The 17,520-nt window shown below is 44.0% G+C and overlaps 1 protein-coding gene across 3 annotated transcripts in view; it reads left to right on the top strand.

The window, feature by feature from the left end:
• The window catches only part of EMB2765 (P-loop containing nucleoside triphosphate hydrolases superfamily protein), a 71,451-nt gene that overhangs the window by 49,315 nt on the left and 4,616 nt on the right, over nt 1–17,520 (top strand). For all 3 annotated transcript variants that reach the window (XM_086804943.1, XM_086804944.1, XM_086804945.1), the window contains 3 exons: nt 3,124–3,234; nt 3,331–4,389; nt 4,493–4,753. In XM_086804943.1, the coding sequence (XP_086661069.1) occupies nt 3,124–3,234; nt 3,331–4,389; nt 4,493–4,753 (1,431 nt within the window). The remainder of the gene's footprint in view (nt 1–3,123; nt 3,235–3,330; nt 4,390–4,492; nt 4,754–17,520) is intronic.

The following is a 17,520-nucleotide window of genomic DNA, read 5'->3' as shown; positions in this document are numbered from 1 at the left end:
TGTACAACCAAGTATGCATGTATCTTCTCATATGAGCTTGCTTAAGACCATACAAAGCCTCTTGTTAACCCTAGAAATGGGTTAATAGAAGAGTTGAGAGTGAAGATGAGAGTCGATACCAGATTGGGTTCCAATTACCTACTAAAGGGTCCCCCCTACGAATAGGAGTATTTTCTTGTATTACTATAAATAACTTTGTTCAATGATGTGAATGATGACTGTGGATTGTTAAACGCAAGGATGAGGAAGACTAGCTATAGAACGGTTGCACATATGCTGGCTAAAGATGAGAGGATCTGCTATGTTGCCTTGGCCTGAAGCACGGGGTGCTTAAGGCTGATTTGTATGCTCCAAGAACCCTAGGGATCTTAAGCACACACGTGTAGGCAACAACAATAGGGGCGAGGAGCATATGCTCTAATACCAAATGTTGGAAACAGGGTTGCAAAAATGCGCGCGCACACACTGTGGAGAAAATATGTATATGTGTGTGTATATATAAAATATGATATAATAATATAATAATATAATATAATATATATATATCTACATATCTATATGTAAACCGGTCTCGATCTTCAGACGAAACCAAAGGGCGGTGTGAAACAAACACTCGCACACAAAACACTTCAACACCTTTGAGGACCAAGAAAAGGGAAACAAACAGGGGGAGCTAGAGTGCTCTTGCAAACAGTACAAGGACATCGATTGGCTCCAAAACGCAGTGACGTCCCTTGCGGTATTTCTTTAATTGATTATAAGAGAGCTTTGATTACAATAAGGCTAGAAACAGCAGAACCCTGAAGCTTGCAAAGACCCTGCATCATGGCTTCTTGTCCACTCGGCATCCACAAACAAGTCCAGCCATTGTTCACATCGAAAGACTCTCTCACATTGAGTCTGCATACAGAAGCTTTCTCCCATGATTAGGGCTGCCACAACCATCCATAGTCTCTCACCCTATGAACAACATCACACCCTGACACATCCAGTGCTTCTGCATCACAACACAGACTCCCAAACTCTCTCTCAAAAAAGAACTCGTATCACAGCACAGCATACCATACAGTCGACATACCTATACCAACCCTCTCTACCTTCCAAGTGTACTATCCATCTCTATCATGGATTCCCTGTCCCGTGTCCAATCAGTAGCAAGGCTGTACCAAACATGTGTCCATTCCTGTACCTTCTACCTGCATGTGACCTATCTCCTGGAGAACCAAGAGAGAGAGCAGACCTGCAGAGCTGCCTTCCACCAGAGAGAGGGAATCCAAAAGCGTGCTGTTCAGCCCTGCAATTCCCGTAGGCCAGCCCGCCAGCCCTTCCAAAGAGAAAGCACTCCTGCAGTTCTGTTGTAGCCAACCTCTCTCCAAAAAGCGTGCACAGCATGAGTTCAGCCCTGTGCGTAGTCCAGCCTGCTTGTGTGCCAAGCGAAAGAGGGAGAGAGAGAGAACATGTGCTGTTGCTTCAGTCCGCCAGCCGTCCTTCAGAAAAAGCACACGCGTGCCCTGCCCACCAAGAAAAACCAAACCAAAAAGCATATCCTTCAGTCTCCAGAACCTCCCCGAGACTTGCGAAGAGAGAGAGATCGACTGTGCGCTTCCTGCAGTCCGACAGTCCTCCAAGGAGAAAAGCACGTATCTCTGCTGCATCTGCCCGTCGAGCCCTCCTTGTAGACCTGTCCGCTTGTGAGAGAGAGAGAGAGAGAGAGAGAGAGAGAGAGAGAGAGAGAGAGAGCTTTAGCCCGGCTACTCCTTTGTTCAACCCACCAATAGTCAGGAGAGGGAGAAAACGAAGAAGCACCCCAGTCCCCTAGCCCGACCAGTCTGCCAGATTTTTTCATAAGCCAAAGCTCCTTTTCATCAAAAGAGATGCGCCTCTTTTCTACCCGCCAGGGCCCCCCCCCCCCTTCCCTCCCTTTTTTCCAAAAAGCAAGAGAGAGAGAAAAATAGGCGCATCCTCCAAGAGAGAGTAGCCTCCCCAAAAATAGTCTTTTTGGGCCACCAAAGGGTTATAGAACCTTTTTAATTAAAATCTCTTTGTCCCCTTCACACTCGGGGTTGTCCACACAGGGGTTTCCTTTTCAACTCCAAATTGATGCCATTCACAGTCCACCTTGTCCCCGTGCCCACCTGCATACTATCCAGAGGAAAACACAGGGTGTATAGATGCATATACATGTACATGTACATATATATATATGTCCATGTGTGTGTGTGTGTGTGTGTGTGTGTATTTATGTATGTATGTGTGTATGTTTTCAAAACTTATGGTTTTTTTTAGCGACGGACAAAACCTTGGAAAAAAAACTTCGAAACCTCAAAATGTTTCTTGTGACCATGATTCAACCTCTACAACGACACAACATGTTTGAATTTGTTTTCATATGCATGAATGTTGAAATCGGGAAAGCATTGCTCATGGAGCTTGTATGTAAAATTCCTTGATAACACACATCATATTACAAGGGGGGTCAGCCCTTTCCGGCCCTATTGTAGTGTCATTTCAATTTTCACCATTGCTATCTTGTTTTGTGTTGTGCCAATTCACTTTGTTTGCGAGCATTAATAGTTTAAGTGTGTGTCAAGATTGTGCTCAACCCCGACTGGGGGAATTAAAGCGGGGGTGGGGGGTGTAGGTGGAATGCGGGCAAGAGAGCACTAGGGTGTGGAATGCGGGCAAGAGGAGTGGTGTGAGTGTACATGGGGTGGGCAAGAGAGCACTAGGGTGCGAACCAAGGAGAGAACGGGGGGTAGGGGTGCGCCTAGGCTTATAGGGGGGACTTGTAGCTCATCACACCTAGTACTTATGAAATTAATGTTACAAGCTGATATATTTTGCATTAGTATGATGTAGAAGTGAACCTAGCACAATATAGAGTCAAGGCATACAATCTTTGCACTATGGGACTCTTACTTTTGCAGTTTCATCTTCAAGGTTCATTTTGGATTTTTGGAATTTTTTGTTTTGTTTTGTTTTTTTTTTTCGGGGGGGGGGGGGGGGGCTTAAGACTTATGACAGTACAACTCATCACCTAGCAGACACTAACTGTTTTGATGCACTCACTATGCACCCGCAATGGTAACTTGCCTTGTACATTTTGGATGCGTGTAAATGCAGTTGCGAGACCTTTCTCTGACCAACATCGGAGCAATAGAGAAACGCAATGATCTTTCAAAGAAGCTTTCTGTACTGCTTCCTGAAGAGATGAAGGATTTAGTTTGCAACAAGGTGAGTCCTCTCTGTTTCAGAGTCATGATTTAATGTACAGTAAGATTTCAGGCTTCATTTTTGAACCCCTCTTATGTGTGTGGGAATGTCTTGCAGTTGAATATTCTTTCTTCGAGTGATCCATGGTCTCAGAGAGTAAATTTTCTGGTGGAGGTGTTGGTTTCAACTTTTGAGAAACGTCTCTCACAGAGGGAAGCCATCAATGCTCTGCCTCTTTATCCCAATGAGCAAGTCATGTGGGACGAGAGTCTCGTGCCCAGTATCAATTACACGGGTGAAGGCTGTCTTGCTCTACCGAAGCTAAATCTGCAGTTTCTTACTCTTCATGATTACTTGCTTCGAAATTTCAATCTCTTCCGCTTGGAATCCACTTATGAAATAAGGGAGGACATTCGTGACATTCTTCAACGCATGGGTGCTTATGTCAATGGGGAAGGAGGCACATCATTCAGAGGATGGGCCAGAATGGCAGTTCCTATAAAGGAATTCAGAATAAGTGAAGTCAAAAGGCCTAACATTGGAGAGGTGAAGCCTTCTGCTTGCTTAGCTGAAGTCACGTTCACTGTCCAAAAGTATAGGGGATCCATGAGATCTGAATGGGATGAACTGAAGGAACATGATGTTCTCTTTTTGCTCTCTATACAGCCTCCATTAGAACATCTTAGCAAAGAAGAGTCTATGGATTTGAGTGTTCCCGACAGGTTTGGGTTACAGTATGTTCGTGGTTGTGAAGTTATTGAGATGCGTGATGAGGGAGGGCATCTCATGAATGATTTTACTGGTAGAGTGAAGAGGGAAGAACGGAAGCCTCCACAGGGTGAAGTTCGTACAGTTGTTGTAGCCCTTGACACAGCTCAATATTACATGGATGTGGCTGCAATGGGTGAAAAGAAGGAGGAGGACATCTATTCCACCTTCAATGTGCTCATGCGAAGAAAACCGAAAGAGAACAACTTTAAAGCTATTCTTGAATCTATCAGAGATTTAATGAATGAAGATTACATTGTTCCTGGCTGGTTGCGGGATATAATCTTGGGATATGGTGACCCTGGTGCTGCACAGTGGAAAAATATGCCGAACCAATTGAATGTGATTGACTTCAAAGATACTTTTCTGGATGCACAACACCTGCAGGATTCGTTTCAAGGCTATGATGTAAGTTCTGAATTTGCATGGTATTTACCCTGTGTTTGAGATTTCACTGGGGTTTTGAATATTATTGTGGTGTTTATCTTCAACTCTTGATTCCCTGTTGCAGGTTTCATTCATTTGTGGAAGTGGAAAAGAAGATAAGGCGTCAGTACCCCCTTTTCGTGTGACATTACCCAAGGCTTTTATGAGTGCTTCAAAGCCAAATGGCTCTAAAAGGAAAGGATTGGCAGCAGAGTCCAGGATAGACACTCCTGATGAGAGGGGGGAGAAAGAAAAAGTTATTGCGGAAGCTTATGTACCTCCCGACCCAGGTCCTTATCCCCAGGACAAACCAAAACAGAACACAGTTAGATTCACTCCTGTACAGGTATCTTGCAAAATTTCTCTCATCTTTCCTCTATAGCGTGAGTGTAAGACCTTATTGTGTATACTAGATTGGGAATTTTGTTTATCTGTAGACCCTTTCTGAGAATTATCTGATGATTTCTGTAATACCATCCCTTGCCTATTAAACCAATTGTCAAAAAGACTGGTCACGAGCATAGTCTGAGATGGGATGGTGGGTTTCCCTCGTAGTGTGGATAATGGGGAAAACAGAAACGGAAGCAACAATGTTGAGGGGGGTAAAACGGGAATGCCACATCGGGGAGAGAAGAAGAGAAAAATGAGAATGTAAGAAAATAGTAGAGTATATGAGTGGAGACTTGGGAAAAGGAGATAGGTGAGAAGAAAGAACGAAAGAGAAGCTAATATCAGCTTAAAATTGGAGTTTTGTAAGGGAAACGGCCGACATGGAAGGGGTTAATGGCTGCACAGCCAAAACGTGCCAGTTCAAAAATGCAAGCGGCTGAAACAAATGAAGCGCGTTTTGGACCTTTGGATCTTCTGAAATGGCTAAAACGGCCCAAAACCCGGTGTTTCGGCCATTTCCAGGAACTATGGTTTTGCTCCTGATGAGAATAGTTTGCTGCCTTTCATAAAGAATTACCCCCAAGTAGCTTGAAAATAGAGCTCAAGAAAGTTGCTCTAATACCATTGTAATGATGTGTGTGTGTATAGAAAGAAAGTCCGATTTTATTGACATCTACTAAAGACCCAAAGAAAGGTTTTATTAATGTCTTACTAAAGACTGAATGGGTCGATGAGACCGAAAATGTGGTACATACGATCCATTTGTAAACTTAGATTTTTGAAGTCGTATCTGCCAAATAAAACTATGCCCGCGTACTACATGGGCCCTGTATCAATGAATCAAGGAGACATCATCATGTGCCATCTTTTCTAGGGTCAGCGTATATACCTCCTTTGGTGGTGCTACCCTATGGTGCTGGAGCATATCTTGGATCTGAATTTGCCGAGAGCTAGATGTCCCCGATATAGTATCAATGCCCACCTCTTGTGGCGGTGCTACTCTATGGCATTGGAGTAAATTGAGGATTTGGAGTTGGGGAGAGAAAGACATAAAGTTATATTAAAAGTTCGAAAGGGTTGGAAAGACCAAAAGTGTTATTATAGTTCCATGAGGTAACTCAATCATGGAAAAGAAAAGAAAAATGATTTGACTAGCTACATACAAGCCTAGCTATGGGGATCAAAGAGATCCATGGTGTATGTGTGTGTGGAGAGAGAGAGAGAGAGAGAGAGAGAGAGAGAGAGAGAGAGAGAATATTGCACGACTCAATGATGATTAGATTGATATGATAGATGTGATGATCACGTACCAAGTACAACGCTTTTGTAGGCTTGAAGCCTTATCTTTTGACTCATACAAATATCACTCTCTAATAAGAGTGGCACACTTATCTTATCCTCTTATAAGAGTCTGCTCACACACTACTAGAATAGTGACCCTTTTAGGGGTTGTTCACACACACAGATGCCTTGTCGAGGAGACCATGTGGGCCTGTGGCTGCAATTTCAGTTGCATCTCATTTTGGACTTATCTGCAATGCAAGATTTGCGGCATGAAGATGCAGATGCAAGTTTATGGATTGATTTGATGTTTGGTCATGCACATGCCTCATATGTGATCAAAGATGGCTATCTTATGAAGGATAACTGTCTTTGTGTTGTGTTTGACATGAGGCAAAAGGTTATGGATGAGTGTCATGCTCGTCCTTATGGTGGTCATCGAGGCATATTGCCTACTACATGCATGATTGAGTGCTATTTCTTCTCGCTAGCCATGCGCAAGGACATAGAAGCATATGCATGTGCATGCATCACCTGATATAAAAGGTGAAATTTGATAGGCAAAAGGCTCCGGGTTACTTCATCCATTGTCTATTCTCTCATAGCCATGGAAAAATATAGCTGTGGACTTCATAATGGATTTCCCAAGGACCCAATATGGTAACAAAACTATATGGACAATTATGGATAGGTTTAGCAAGCACGCAAACCCATTTCCTGCCTGTGAAGAAGACCATTAAAACTGAGCACAAGTGTCAAAGTATCATCGTATGTAAAAGTCCATTGTGGGGGATAGAGATCCTAGGATTGTGAGCCTCTTTTGGAAGGCTCTCTTTGATAACATGGACAAAGTGAGGCTTGAAATTCAGCCGTGTTAGATCTTCTCAAGTGCTATGTTGCATATCAAAAGAGTGCATGGGAGAAGTATCTACTGCTTGTAGAGATTGCCCACAACAACACAATAAATGCATCCACAAGAAAGGCCCCGTTTGAGATTCTTTGCATCTTCACGACTGTGTGGGGGCGCACACACACAATCGTTGGTGGTGTATCGCCCACCCCAACAGTTTCCTGGGAATGGGCCTAGAAACACTGCCTCTCTAGGTGGGCCAGGGATGAATATCCTCTCACCAAGTGTGCATTGGGGTAGCTGGTTTCATGGAGAAGATTGGGCTTGTAAAAGTAATCCCAAGGTACACATAAGATGAGACAATCTCAACGTGGGCTTCTCTGTATATGAGAAAGATAGGCTAGATGTAACCTTGTATGATGTGTGATAGACCATGACCTTGGTTTTACCAAGATTGACCTTGAGATATCTCTCGTCACAAAAACTTTGAAGTGCATCCAAATGTCTCTATAATCGTTCTGCAATGGCTAAGATTTCGGTGTATAATAGAATGGGCACCACTGCCTAAACTAGTCGTGACTTTGCATCCCCAAATCTGACATAAAATGGTGAGATCTCATCAATATACAAAGCAGAGCTAGGCAGCTTTGTTTGATAGCATTAGCGCTGTAGATATTGTTGGAAAGAAAGTGCAGCCTAGGGGAAGAACCCACACAAACACACACAAAAGTATAGTCATGAGAGAGTGCAAGGAAAGGCATAAATTGCAATGTATTGGGTAAAGTGTCAAAGTACAATATAATTGAAGCTTATAAGTAAAATAAGGGTAGGGGGAAAAAACCCCTCTTCTGGAGAGCAAAAAGTGCCTCGGCTAGTCCTATTAGTGTTCACCAATCACTACCCTTGCATCTAGCAACAAATCCCCCTTGAAGTGATGAAGTGAACATGTACAGGGATAGCTGATCAGTTCCTAAAAGGCAACAAGCCCAAAGCTTTGCGGAAAGCATTGAACTTTTCAAGAGGGTTGTTGTCCTACACCCAAATCAGCCATAAGGTAGCTGAGCCAAACACACTCGATTGTCGTTGCAAAAGTTGCCCTGTACTCAGCTTCACAGTTGGAAGTGGCCACTGTCGGTTGTTTCTTGCGCAGCCATGATATACATGATCCACCGAGACGAAAGCAAAAAGCCACTAGTGGACATGCTAGTGTCATAACAACTAGCTGAAACTCGCGGCGGGTGCCCGGGGGACTAGGGCCTTTGACACACTTGTTGATACCATCAATGCATATTAAAACATTTAAACATGGCCACAGCCTTAACACATATCCATCATCACTTTGCATAAAACATAAAGCTGGACAAAACATCCACAAATGCTGAAAATGGAGCTTGCACGTGTGACACCGCATAGAGGCCGGAATGGGCCGACCCCCCCCTTGGAGTATTTTATTACCCAAGGAGAATAATATCATGTACAAGCTTTGAGGGCCTTACTCTCCCCACGGGAGATGCCGGATTATCCATATACAAATGCCATAACACAGCCCAACACGAGGCAACCAAGCCGGAACATAGGCTGTAGAAATGCCGAGCCAACAATATAATCCATATACCTCCGTGTGGATACTAATTCTTCCCCAAAAACCACGGGTCTTCATGCAATAGAGAGGGTATAGCAAGTACAACTCTCCATTCAGCCGGTACAGCAGGTACAATGGCTGGTACAGTCGGTATAGTGGTTGGTACAGCCGGTAAGGTGGCTGGTACAGCAGGTACAACAAGTATAGAAGCTGGTACAGCCGGTACAATGGGTGGTACATCAAGTACAGAGGTTGGTACAGCCAGTACAAGGGCTGGTACAGCCGGTACGGTGGCTGGTATAGCAGGTACGGCAAGTACAGAAGCTGGTACAGCCGATACAATGGGTGGTATAGCAAGTACAGAAGTTGGTACAGCCAGTACAAGGATTGGTATAGCAGGTACAGCAAGTACAAATGCTGGTACAACAAGTACAATGGCTAGAAATCATAATAAATGATTAAATACCCTTGCCTTCAGTATTTCTTCGCGATGGAAGCCTCCAAAACAGTCGTGAGAGAGAAAGAGAGTAGCCATCATTAGGGCAACCTGTAACGGTGGTAGAGGCTAGTGTGGAGCAAGAGAGCCTCCATTAATGAAGAGAGAGGGCTCCAATTTATAGATTTGGGCCTCCCATGAGCTAAAATGGCAAGAGAAGGTTACGATGACAAGTGGAGAGCCACACAATAGCTGAAGTGACAAGTGTGAGGCCACTTGTCTCACTTTGATCCTTTTTCTAACAAGTGTCAGGCCACTTGTCTCACTTTGGTTCACTTTCTTGCCACATGTCCCAATCTAAGAGATGGGTCCTTCCATAATCTTTACCTCTAAAAATATCCCAACTGGTAGACATTCTGTCATAGGCACTTTGCCAACTCTTGGTATCTGCTCAATTCCAGATGTAATGACGCGAACAGAATTTCCATCGGAGTCGGGCCAAAAATAGCAACTCTCCTAAATTTTAGGAGTGTGGTCCTTTGTATTCTAGGATAATCCCCCATTCCCAAAGCTTGTACTTTCCAAATATTTAAACATCCTGGAGTCCACTAGACCCCTTTCAGATTGGGAAATGTCCAGGCTGGTGACATCCTCCCTAACTTCTTAAAAGTTGTGCGCAATTTTAAGCTTCAAGCCATATATTCAAGATATAATCATGTCCCATTGATTGGGCGAGACGACACAGTCTCAAAAATCCAATATAACTGAAGAATCCATGTCCCAAAGAAATGGGCGAGACTAAATAAGTCTCCATAATGCCAATATCAAAATCATGTCCCCAGATAAATGGGCGAGACAAAAAAACAGTTCCATAAGTCCAGATATCATAATCCATGTCCCAAGTAAATGGGCGAGACAAAACAGTCCCATAAGTCCAGATATCATAATCTATGTCCCAAGTAAATGGGCGAGACAAAATAAGTCTCTTGCCAACAAGACATCGGTCCACATGACCGTTGGCATAGACATAAGTCCCGTCATGTCCACTTTACCACTTGCACTCCGTGTTGGTACTCTGACCACACACCTTGGATGAGAGGTGGGCTCAAGTAACAAGATAAAACAATCACTCGCAGGCATAGATAACCTGCTGTTCCATAAGCATTTCTGCTATACATAGTTTATAGGCATTTCGGCCACCAATAGTTTGTAGGCATTTTGGCCACCAACTCACACTACCCTCTCAAGTGCCCATGTTTCCTTCCATCTACTCTCTATTGTTCCACCTACACATGGTAGAAACAATCTTCAAGAGAGCACGTAGGACCAAGGTAGGACCAAAACGTACGTACGGATCCGATCCGTACCGTACATCCGTACGTACGGATCGATCCGTACGTGTGATTTTTTTTTTGGGGGTGGGGTTTTCGTTGTGCGCCTGCGATAAACGTTTTTTTTTTGGGGGTTTCGCATTCTTCTGGGTTTCGCCGATAGCGTTGGACTTCGTACTGCCGCCAGCGATAGCACCTGGACTCCGTACAGCCGCCAGCGCACACCTTCCGGTACAGTCTCTCTCTCTCTCCCTCTCCCTCTCCCTCTCCCTCCCCGCTACTGTTGCTTCGCCATCTTCTGTGTTCTTCTGCTCTCGCCCCCCTTTGTTGCCACCCTTCGCTATCTCCTGTGTTGGTGGGCTGTCGGCGCCCTTTACCCACCCACCCTTGCTCAGGCCCCCAAGGCAGCAACATAACTCTCTCTCTCTCTCTCTCTCTCTCTCTCTCTCTCAGAGCCTTAGGCCACCATCTGTGGACCATGCACTTAGCTCTCAGCCCCTCTCTCTCTCTTCCTCTCCCTCTCCCTCTCACTCTCACTCTCACTCTCACTCTCAGCTGAGCTGCCCACTAACTATTATGCATTGCATGATTGCTGATGCAGAGGTAGGGACACTACCCAGCAGGATGATGCAGAGGCAGGGACAGGGACATCTGAGGCAGCCCACCCACCTGTGCCCATGATGACAGGGCCTGAGTATGATGACGAGGGCAATGTCATCACGGAGGGTTATATGCTTGATTCTCCAGGGTCATCATCCTCATCGGATGATGAGTTTTGATTTGGATTACCTTAGTTTTGATTTGGTGTTGTATGGACATGGCACATTTTGTCATTATTCATAGACTCATTTTCAAATTTCATCATTTTTTGATGTGAATTGCGAGTTGTCACGACTCACTTGTGACAATGTGACTTGTCTTAAGTAATAAGTATTAAGTATTAAGTACGATTAACTTAAGTATGATTGACGACTTTGTGATTCGAATTTCTCACTTTTGAATTAGTAGGTTTTTGACCTTGTTGTGTCTCTATTTCGAAAGTTTTATAAAATTATATGTCAATGTGGATATGGACTGAAATTTTCTGTAGGTGGCTGAAATTTCTGAGATTTTATGTATTTTTACCAATGGTATGTATTTTTACGTACCTTAAATTTTTTTCCCGTACCAAACAACGTACAGTACGTACGGGTCCGTACAGTACATAACGTTTGGAACCACCTTGCGTAGGACAAGAGAACACTACACAGGGTATGTTGTGCTTGTCACTACCCTTTGAAGTGCACATGTTCCCTTCCATCTGCTCTCTATTGTTCCACCCTCACATGGTAGAAACAATCTTCAAGAGAGCACGTAAGACAAGAGAACACCACACAGGGTATGTTGTGCTTGTCACTACCCTTTGAAGTGCCCATGTTCCCTTCCATCTGCTCTCTATTGTTCTACCCTCACATGGTAGAAACAATCTTCAAGAGAGCACGTAGGACAAGAGAACACTACACAGGGTATGTGAATCATGAGTTTCATAAGTCCAATGCATCCCAAATAAAGGGAGTTAAAAAGAATAATCCATCCCAGTAAAAGGGAGCCATAAACATAATCGATAAACCTGAGGATGGATCCAAATTCCTAGAAAAGAAGTCCAAGAATCCATAGACCTGTATACCATAATCCTTGTATACCATAACTCTTATCACATAGTCTGTGCTAACTACACACCTTGGAGTAGAGGTGGACTTTATCCATAAAAGCATCATATCCATGAGATATCCAAAGATTTCTTCTCTATAAACTCGGACAGATTCGTCCATAGAAATTGCTTGTGAAGCCCAATATCTATATAAATCTCGTCCAAGAAAGAAATCTCCATGGATATAATCCATCCCAATAAAGGGAGCCATGAAAAGAATTCATCCCATTAAAGGGAGCCATAAACAATAATTCCCTGAAACCATCTCAAGGCAAACAACACCACCTTTCTCCTTGCATAGCTATACAAGGGTTAGTGAACATCAAAAACACTTCATAGTAAATAGCCAAAGCACCAACTTTGCAAACTCAAAGTATACTTAGCTTTTCTTTGCCAGGTTGGTCATGAAGCCAAAAGAAATATCTCGTCACCATATCCTTAAATATCCTGAGATAAATCTCCATATAGCTTGCCTGTAAGCTTGATAATATAATCCACAATATCCATATGGAAAGAGTGCTGAACGTGTGGACATAAAGCCAACTTCATACTTCCAAGATAAATTTTGTGAATTCATAAATCCTTAGACCAAGCTGTCTATTGCTCATGCTCTTGCTTCATAGGCTATGAAGTGGCTGGCCATGCTTAATAGCAATGATGGTAAGTGTGGTCCCCACTCCAGATCTTTTCTCTTCCTTATTGATAGAAGGAAGCCTCCGCTTCCAAGAAAGCCTATGCTCTGATACCAATGAAACTCGCGGTTGGTGCTCGGGGGACTAGGGCCTTTGACACACTTGTTGATACCATCAATGCATATTAAAACATTTAAACATGGCCACAGCCTTAACACATATCCATCATCACTTTGCATAAAACATAAAGCTGGACAAAACATCCGCAAATGCTGAAAATGGAGCTTGCACGTGTGACACCGCATAGAGGCCGGAATGGGCAACTTGTCCCCCAATCTTTGAAAGGTGCTGGAGAAGCCTTGTTGCACCACTGGTGTATGACTTGCCGCATTATCGACATGTCCAATGATGGGAGTTGGAGTTCTTGGTGTCCTTCTCCACATTGAGGCAATGCAAATCAAAAGGCTCATGCTTCTCCCGAGGCATGATGGATAAGAGAAGGGCTAAAGCGTGGAGTAGAGGAGAGAGCGTAGAGAAGATGAACTATGGGAAGAGCTTGGAGGAAGAGAACTTGGAGTAGAGGCTCAAGTGGGATGGAAGGAGGGTGGAGGAGGGTGGAGGAGAGGCTTGGAGTAGAGGCTTGGTCCTTGAGGCTTGGAGTAGATGGAGGGTGGTGGAGGAGAGGCTTGGAGTAGATGGAGGAGAGGCTTGGTCCTTGAGGCTTTTATAGAAGGACTCAGGAGAGATGAAGGAAAACAGCCAAAAAAACGGGCAGAAAAACGGCTACTTCCAACGGGCAGAACAGGGTAAAATCGTACCTAATCATACGGATATGTACGGTACGAATCGTACATACGATCTGAGCCGTACGACGTACGGAACTAAGCCTGGCTGGGATCTAGGCAAGTCCATAATAAAGTCCATAGTAATACTTTTCCATGGTTGCGAGGGATTAGGTAATGGCTGAAGTAAACCTGGAGGCTTTTGTCAGTCAAATTTTACCTTTTGACAAGTAAGACATGCACGTACACATGCCTCAATGTCTTTATGCATGCTTGGCCAAAAGAAATATTTGTCAATCATGCGTGTAGTGGGCATGATACCTCTATGACCAGCATAAGGTGGAGCGTGACATTCCTCCATAACCTTTGGACGCATATCCTTCACCACACATAAGCAGTTATCCTTCATAAGATAACCCTCTTTGATCACATAAGAGGGATGTGAGTAACCAGCCATCAAATCAGTCCATATATGGCAAAAATCAGCATCCAAATGATATAAGTCTCGCATGGCAGATAAGTCCCCATGAGAGGCCACTGAAACTGTAGCCACATAAGGCCTCCTGGATAATGCATGTGCCACCACATTTTTCTTTCCCGGAGTATGTACAATCTGAAAATGAAACATGGAAAGAAAGTTTGCTATTCTCATTTGCTTCTCCGAAAGCTTTGTTTGAGATAGAAAGTATCTCAAGCTTTGATGATCTGTCTTGACTACAAATTCAGTCCCAAGGAGATAATGTTTCCATATCTTTAAGGCATGAATTACAGCCAAGAGCTCTTTCTCATAGATATCCATATGAAGCTCAACATCATGCAATCGACGGCTCTCATATGCAATTGCATGACCACCTTGATTTAGGACAGTCCCTATACAATCGCCACAAGCATCACGTTCCACTATGAATGACCTTTGCAAGTCGGGAACAATCAATACGGGTCCACATATGATAGCACGCTTGAGTTGCAAGAAGGTATCCTGCTCCTTTGAAGTCCATTTAAAAGTGGCTTTCTTCTTTGTGAGATCATGTAGAGGGGTGGCTATCATAGCAAAATGCCTTATGAAACGCCTATAGTATGAACATAATCCCAGAAAACTACGTACTTGAGATGTCATCAAAGAATACACCTGTGAATTTTCGATGGGGTCGGAATATCCTATCCATCATACGATTGAATGTGGCTGGGGCATTGGTGAGACCAAAAGGCATTACCAAAAATTCATACAATCCAAAAGCTGTCCTGAATGCAGTTTTGTGGACATCTTGTGGCACCACTCGTATCTGGTGATAACCACTCTTCAAATCAATACGGCTGAAACAAGCCGAGCCATCAAGCTTATCCAAAATGTCATCAATACGCGGGATTGGAAATCTGTTCTTGATGGTGAGCTTATTTAGAGCTCACCATTCCACACACATGCAGAATGACCCGTCTTTCTTTTGAACAAGAAGCACGGGAGAGCAATAAGGTGAGGAACTTGGTTGAACCAAACCTTTCTCCAAAAGCTCATTAACCTGCTTCATGATCACTTCTTGTTGTGCGGCACTCACACGATATGCAGGTTTCTTAGGTGGAGAACTACCTGGCACAAGATCTATGCGATGATCCTCGGGCCTTTGAGGAGGTAGTTCCCCAGGCAATGCATCAGCAAAACAATCTTTGTATGCATGAAGAAAATTCAGCCTATCCTGAGTCAAAATATCCACATTTTGATGACTTGGTTCAATGCTATCACGAACAAAAACCAAGTACGCAGAAAGACTCTTTTTCATTGCTTTATTAATCTGGATGTGAGATACAAGTGGGATAGAATCCCCTTCCTTGCCAGCATCAATAACATGCATGCGGCCTCTATGCATAAAGGAAATCATGTTTGTCTTGTACTCTTTGCGGGGCTCAAGCCTATGATGCCACGGCTTGCCAAGCAATACATCACATCCATTAAGTGGTGCAACCAAGAAATGCTCATGATCAAGGTAACCCTGGATATGTATGCGCAATTTTCCTATAAGTGGGATAACCAGCACCTCTTTACCAACAAAGGCAGCTTCTGCTTCAATTTGAGGCCCCATGTTCTCAACCTCAATACCCAAGGCGGTTGCCATCTGAATAGAGATGAAGTTATCTGTTGCACAATCATCAAACATAAATAGGGCGGGCTGATCCTTGATTTGACTCCATTTTTTGTATACCATCCTCTCTTTTTCATCATGCTTTGTGTTTCCCTGCACATCGGGAACCGCATGCACATTTGCCTTGGTTTGATTGTCCTCAAGTTTTGGTTTGCGGTTAGGGCATTGTCTAAACATATGCTCTTTGCTGCCACAAGAAAAACATTTCCCCTCCTTGGCATATTGCTCCCTTTGCTCGGGGATCAAGCCAAATTTGTTCTTCTTTGGCCCATGATCCTTAGATGAGGTATTTTTAGCTTTACCTCCCTTTTGGACCTCCCGGAAAGTCTTTTTAGGTGGTTGTGCAACTTTTTGCAGGTTTGGGATAGCCTTATCTTTGCCCTTAGAACTCCCTTGATCTTGCTTAATTTTGAGCACCAATTGCTCCGTAGCAAGAGCAGAGGCTATAAGCTGTTGCAAAGTGTGTTTCGGGTGCAATTTAATATGCCCGAACGATAAGCTGGTTGCAATCCGGAGCAGAACTTCCTCTTTCTTTCATCCTCAGTGATTTGCATAAAGGGAGTTACCTCAAGCAACACTTCCCAAAACTTATTGACATACTGCTGCACACTTTCATTATCTTTTTGCTCAAGTCTATCCCACTTTTGGGTGAGAGTTTGCTCTGCATTAGGTGGCAAGAATTGGGCATAAAATCTGTCCTTAAACTCTTTCCAAGTGCAAATGGGTTCTTTGGTGGTCTTTTCAGTGATCCACCAATGGGCAGCTGTCCCCTTCAAGAACATGCTTGCATGACGAATTTTGGACTTCTCAATGAAGTCCTCATCACTAAAAGCAATATCAAACTGTGCCACAAAAGCTAGCACTTTAGAGGCATCATATTCTCCATGAAAGGCATCAAACTTAACGGACTTGTCGCCTGCTTTGAATTCCTTGAGCTTTCTGGCATGAGGCTCATGGTCTTCTCTTTTTCTTTTCCCCTTATCCAACGGGGCAGCCCTATCTACATGGGCTCCATGGGCCATCATGGAGGTTTCATGAAGCACGGTGGCATGTGCTCCACAAACCTGAAAATCGGATGCATGTGACCTTCTTGCATAAGGCAATGTCTCTCCATGAGACAACTGAGTAGGCAAAGCTCTTCTATTTGCAGACCTGTCACCCCCTCCATGGGATACATGCCTTGAATACATGTGACCATCATGCCCTCCACGAGCACTAGCATACATATACCTGTCACCCTTTGTGTCTTGTGGAGAAGATGCATGACGAGAGGTGGCTGTCACCTCTTCCCTTTGCAAAAATGACCTCAACCTTTGAGATGCGGGATCTCCACGCTTCAAGCGAGGTGGATTTCTGAATTTCAGCTCTCCATCTTCCCCCTCTTTGATATCACCTTTGCGGAGGAGGTAGGAGAGTGCCAACTCCCTTGGCTTCTTGCCCACTTCTCGTGCCATAGACTCAAAAGTCATGTCCACCACTGCATCGGCTTTCCTTGCTTCAATGGCACTTTGTACATGGAGATCTTCATGCAAGAATTTCAGCTCTTGCTCTTTTGCCTGCAAAAGCTTTCTCATATGCTCCAATTCAGCCCTCAATGCGTTAGGTTCTTGTCTTTCCACCAGACGGTTGTCCCCTCAAATCACTATCATTTACCCTCTCAAGGGGCTTGTGCCTTTCCTGCAAAGCATCAGAACCATGCGAGGCACTTGATGGGCCCCTCGAATTAGGCACTTCCAGAGGGTTGCCTTGGCTGTCCATTGTGTTAAGTGTGCTAGAAGCGGGGTGTCCAAAACACAGGTTCGTTTCCCCACTAAGAAGAGGGAAACGACCTTGCTCTGATACCAATGAAACTGATCCTGTCGAGTGGGAGTAGATTCCGTTGGACACCCACACGCGTAATAGCACAACTTAAAAAATCACAATATGAATGAACAACTCAATGACAACTGAAAAAACTGAAATGAAATAATGATCAATGGACACCAGCACTGGGGCCGGAACGGG

Source organism: Cibotium barometz, chromosome 11 (assembly GCF_041138505.1).
Source record: "Cibotium barometz isolate CiBa-2024 chromosome 11, ASM4113850v1, whole genome shotgun sequence".
Classification (NCBI taxonomy): domain Eukaryota; kingdom Viridiplantae; phylum Streptophyta; class Polypodiopsida; order Cyatheales; family Cibotiaceae; genus Cibotium; species Cibotium barometz.
Note: the sequence above shows the minus strand (reverse complement) of the source record. Positions and strands in the feature narration are given on the sequence as shown.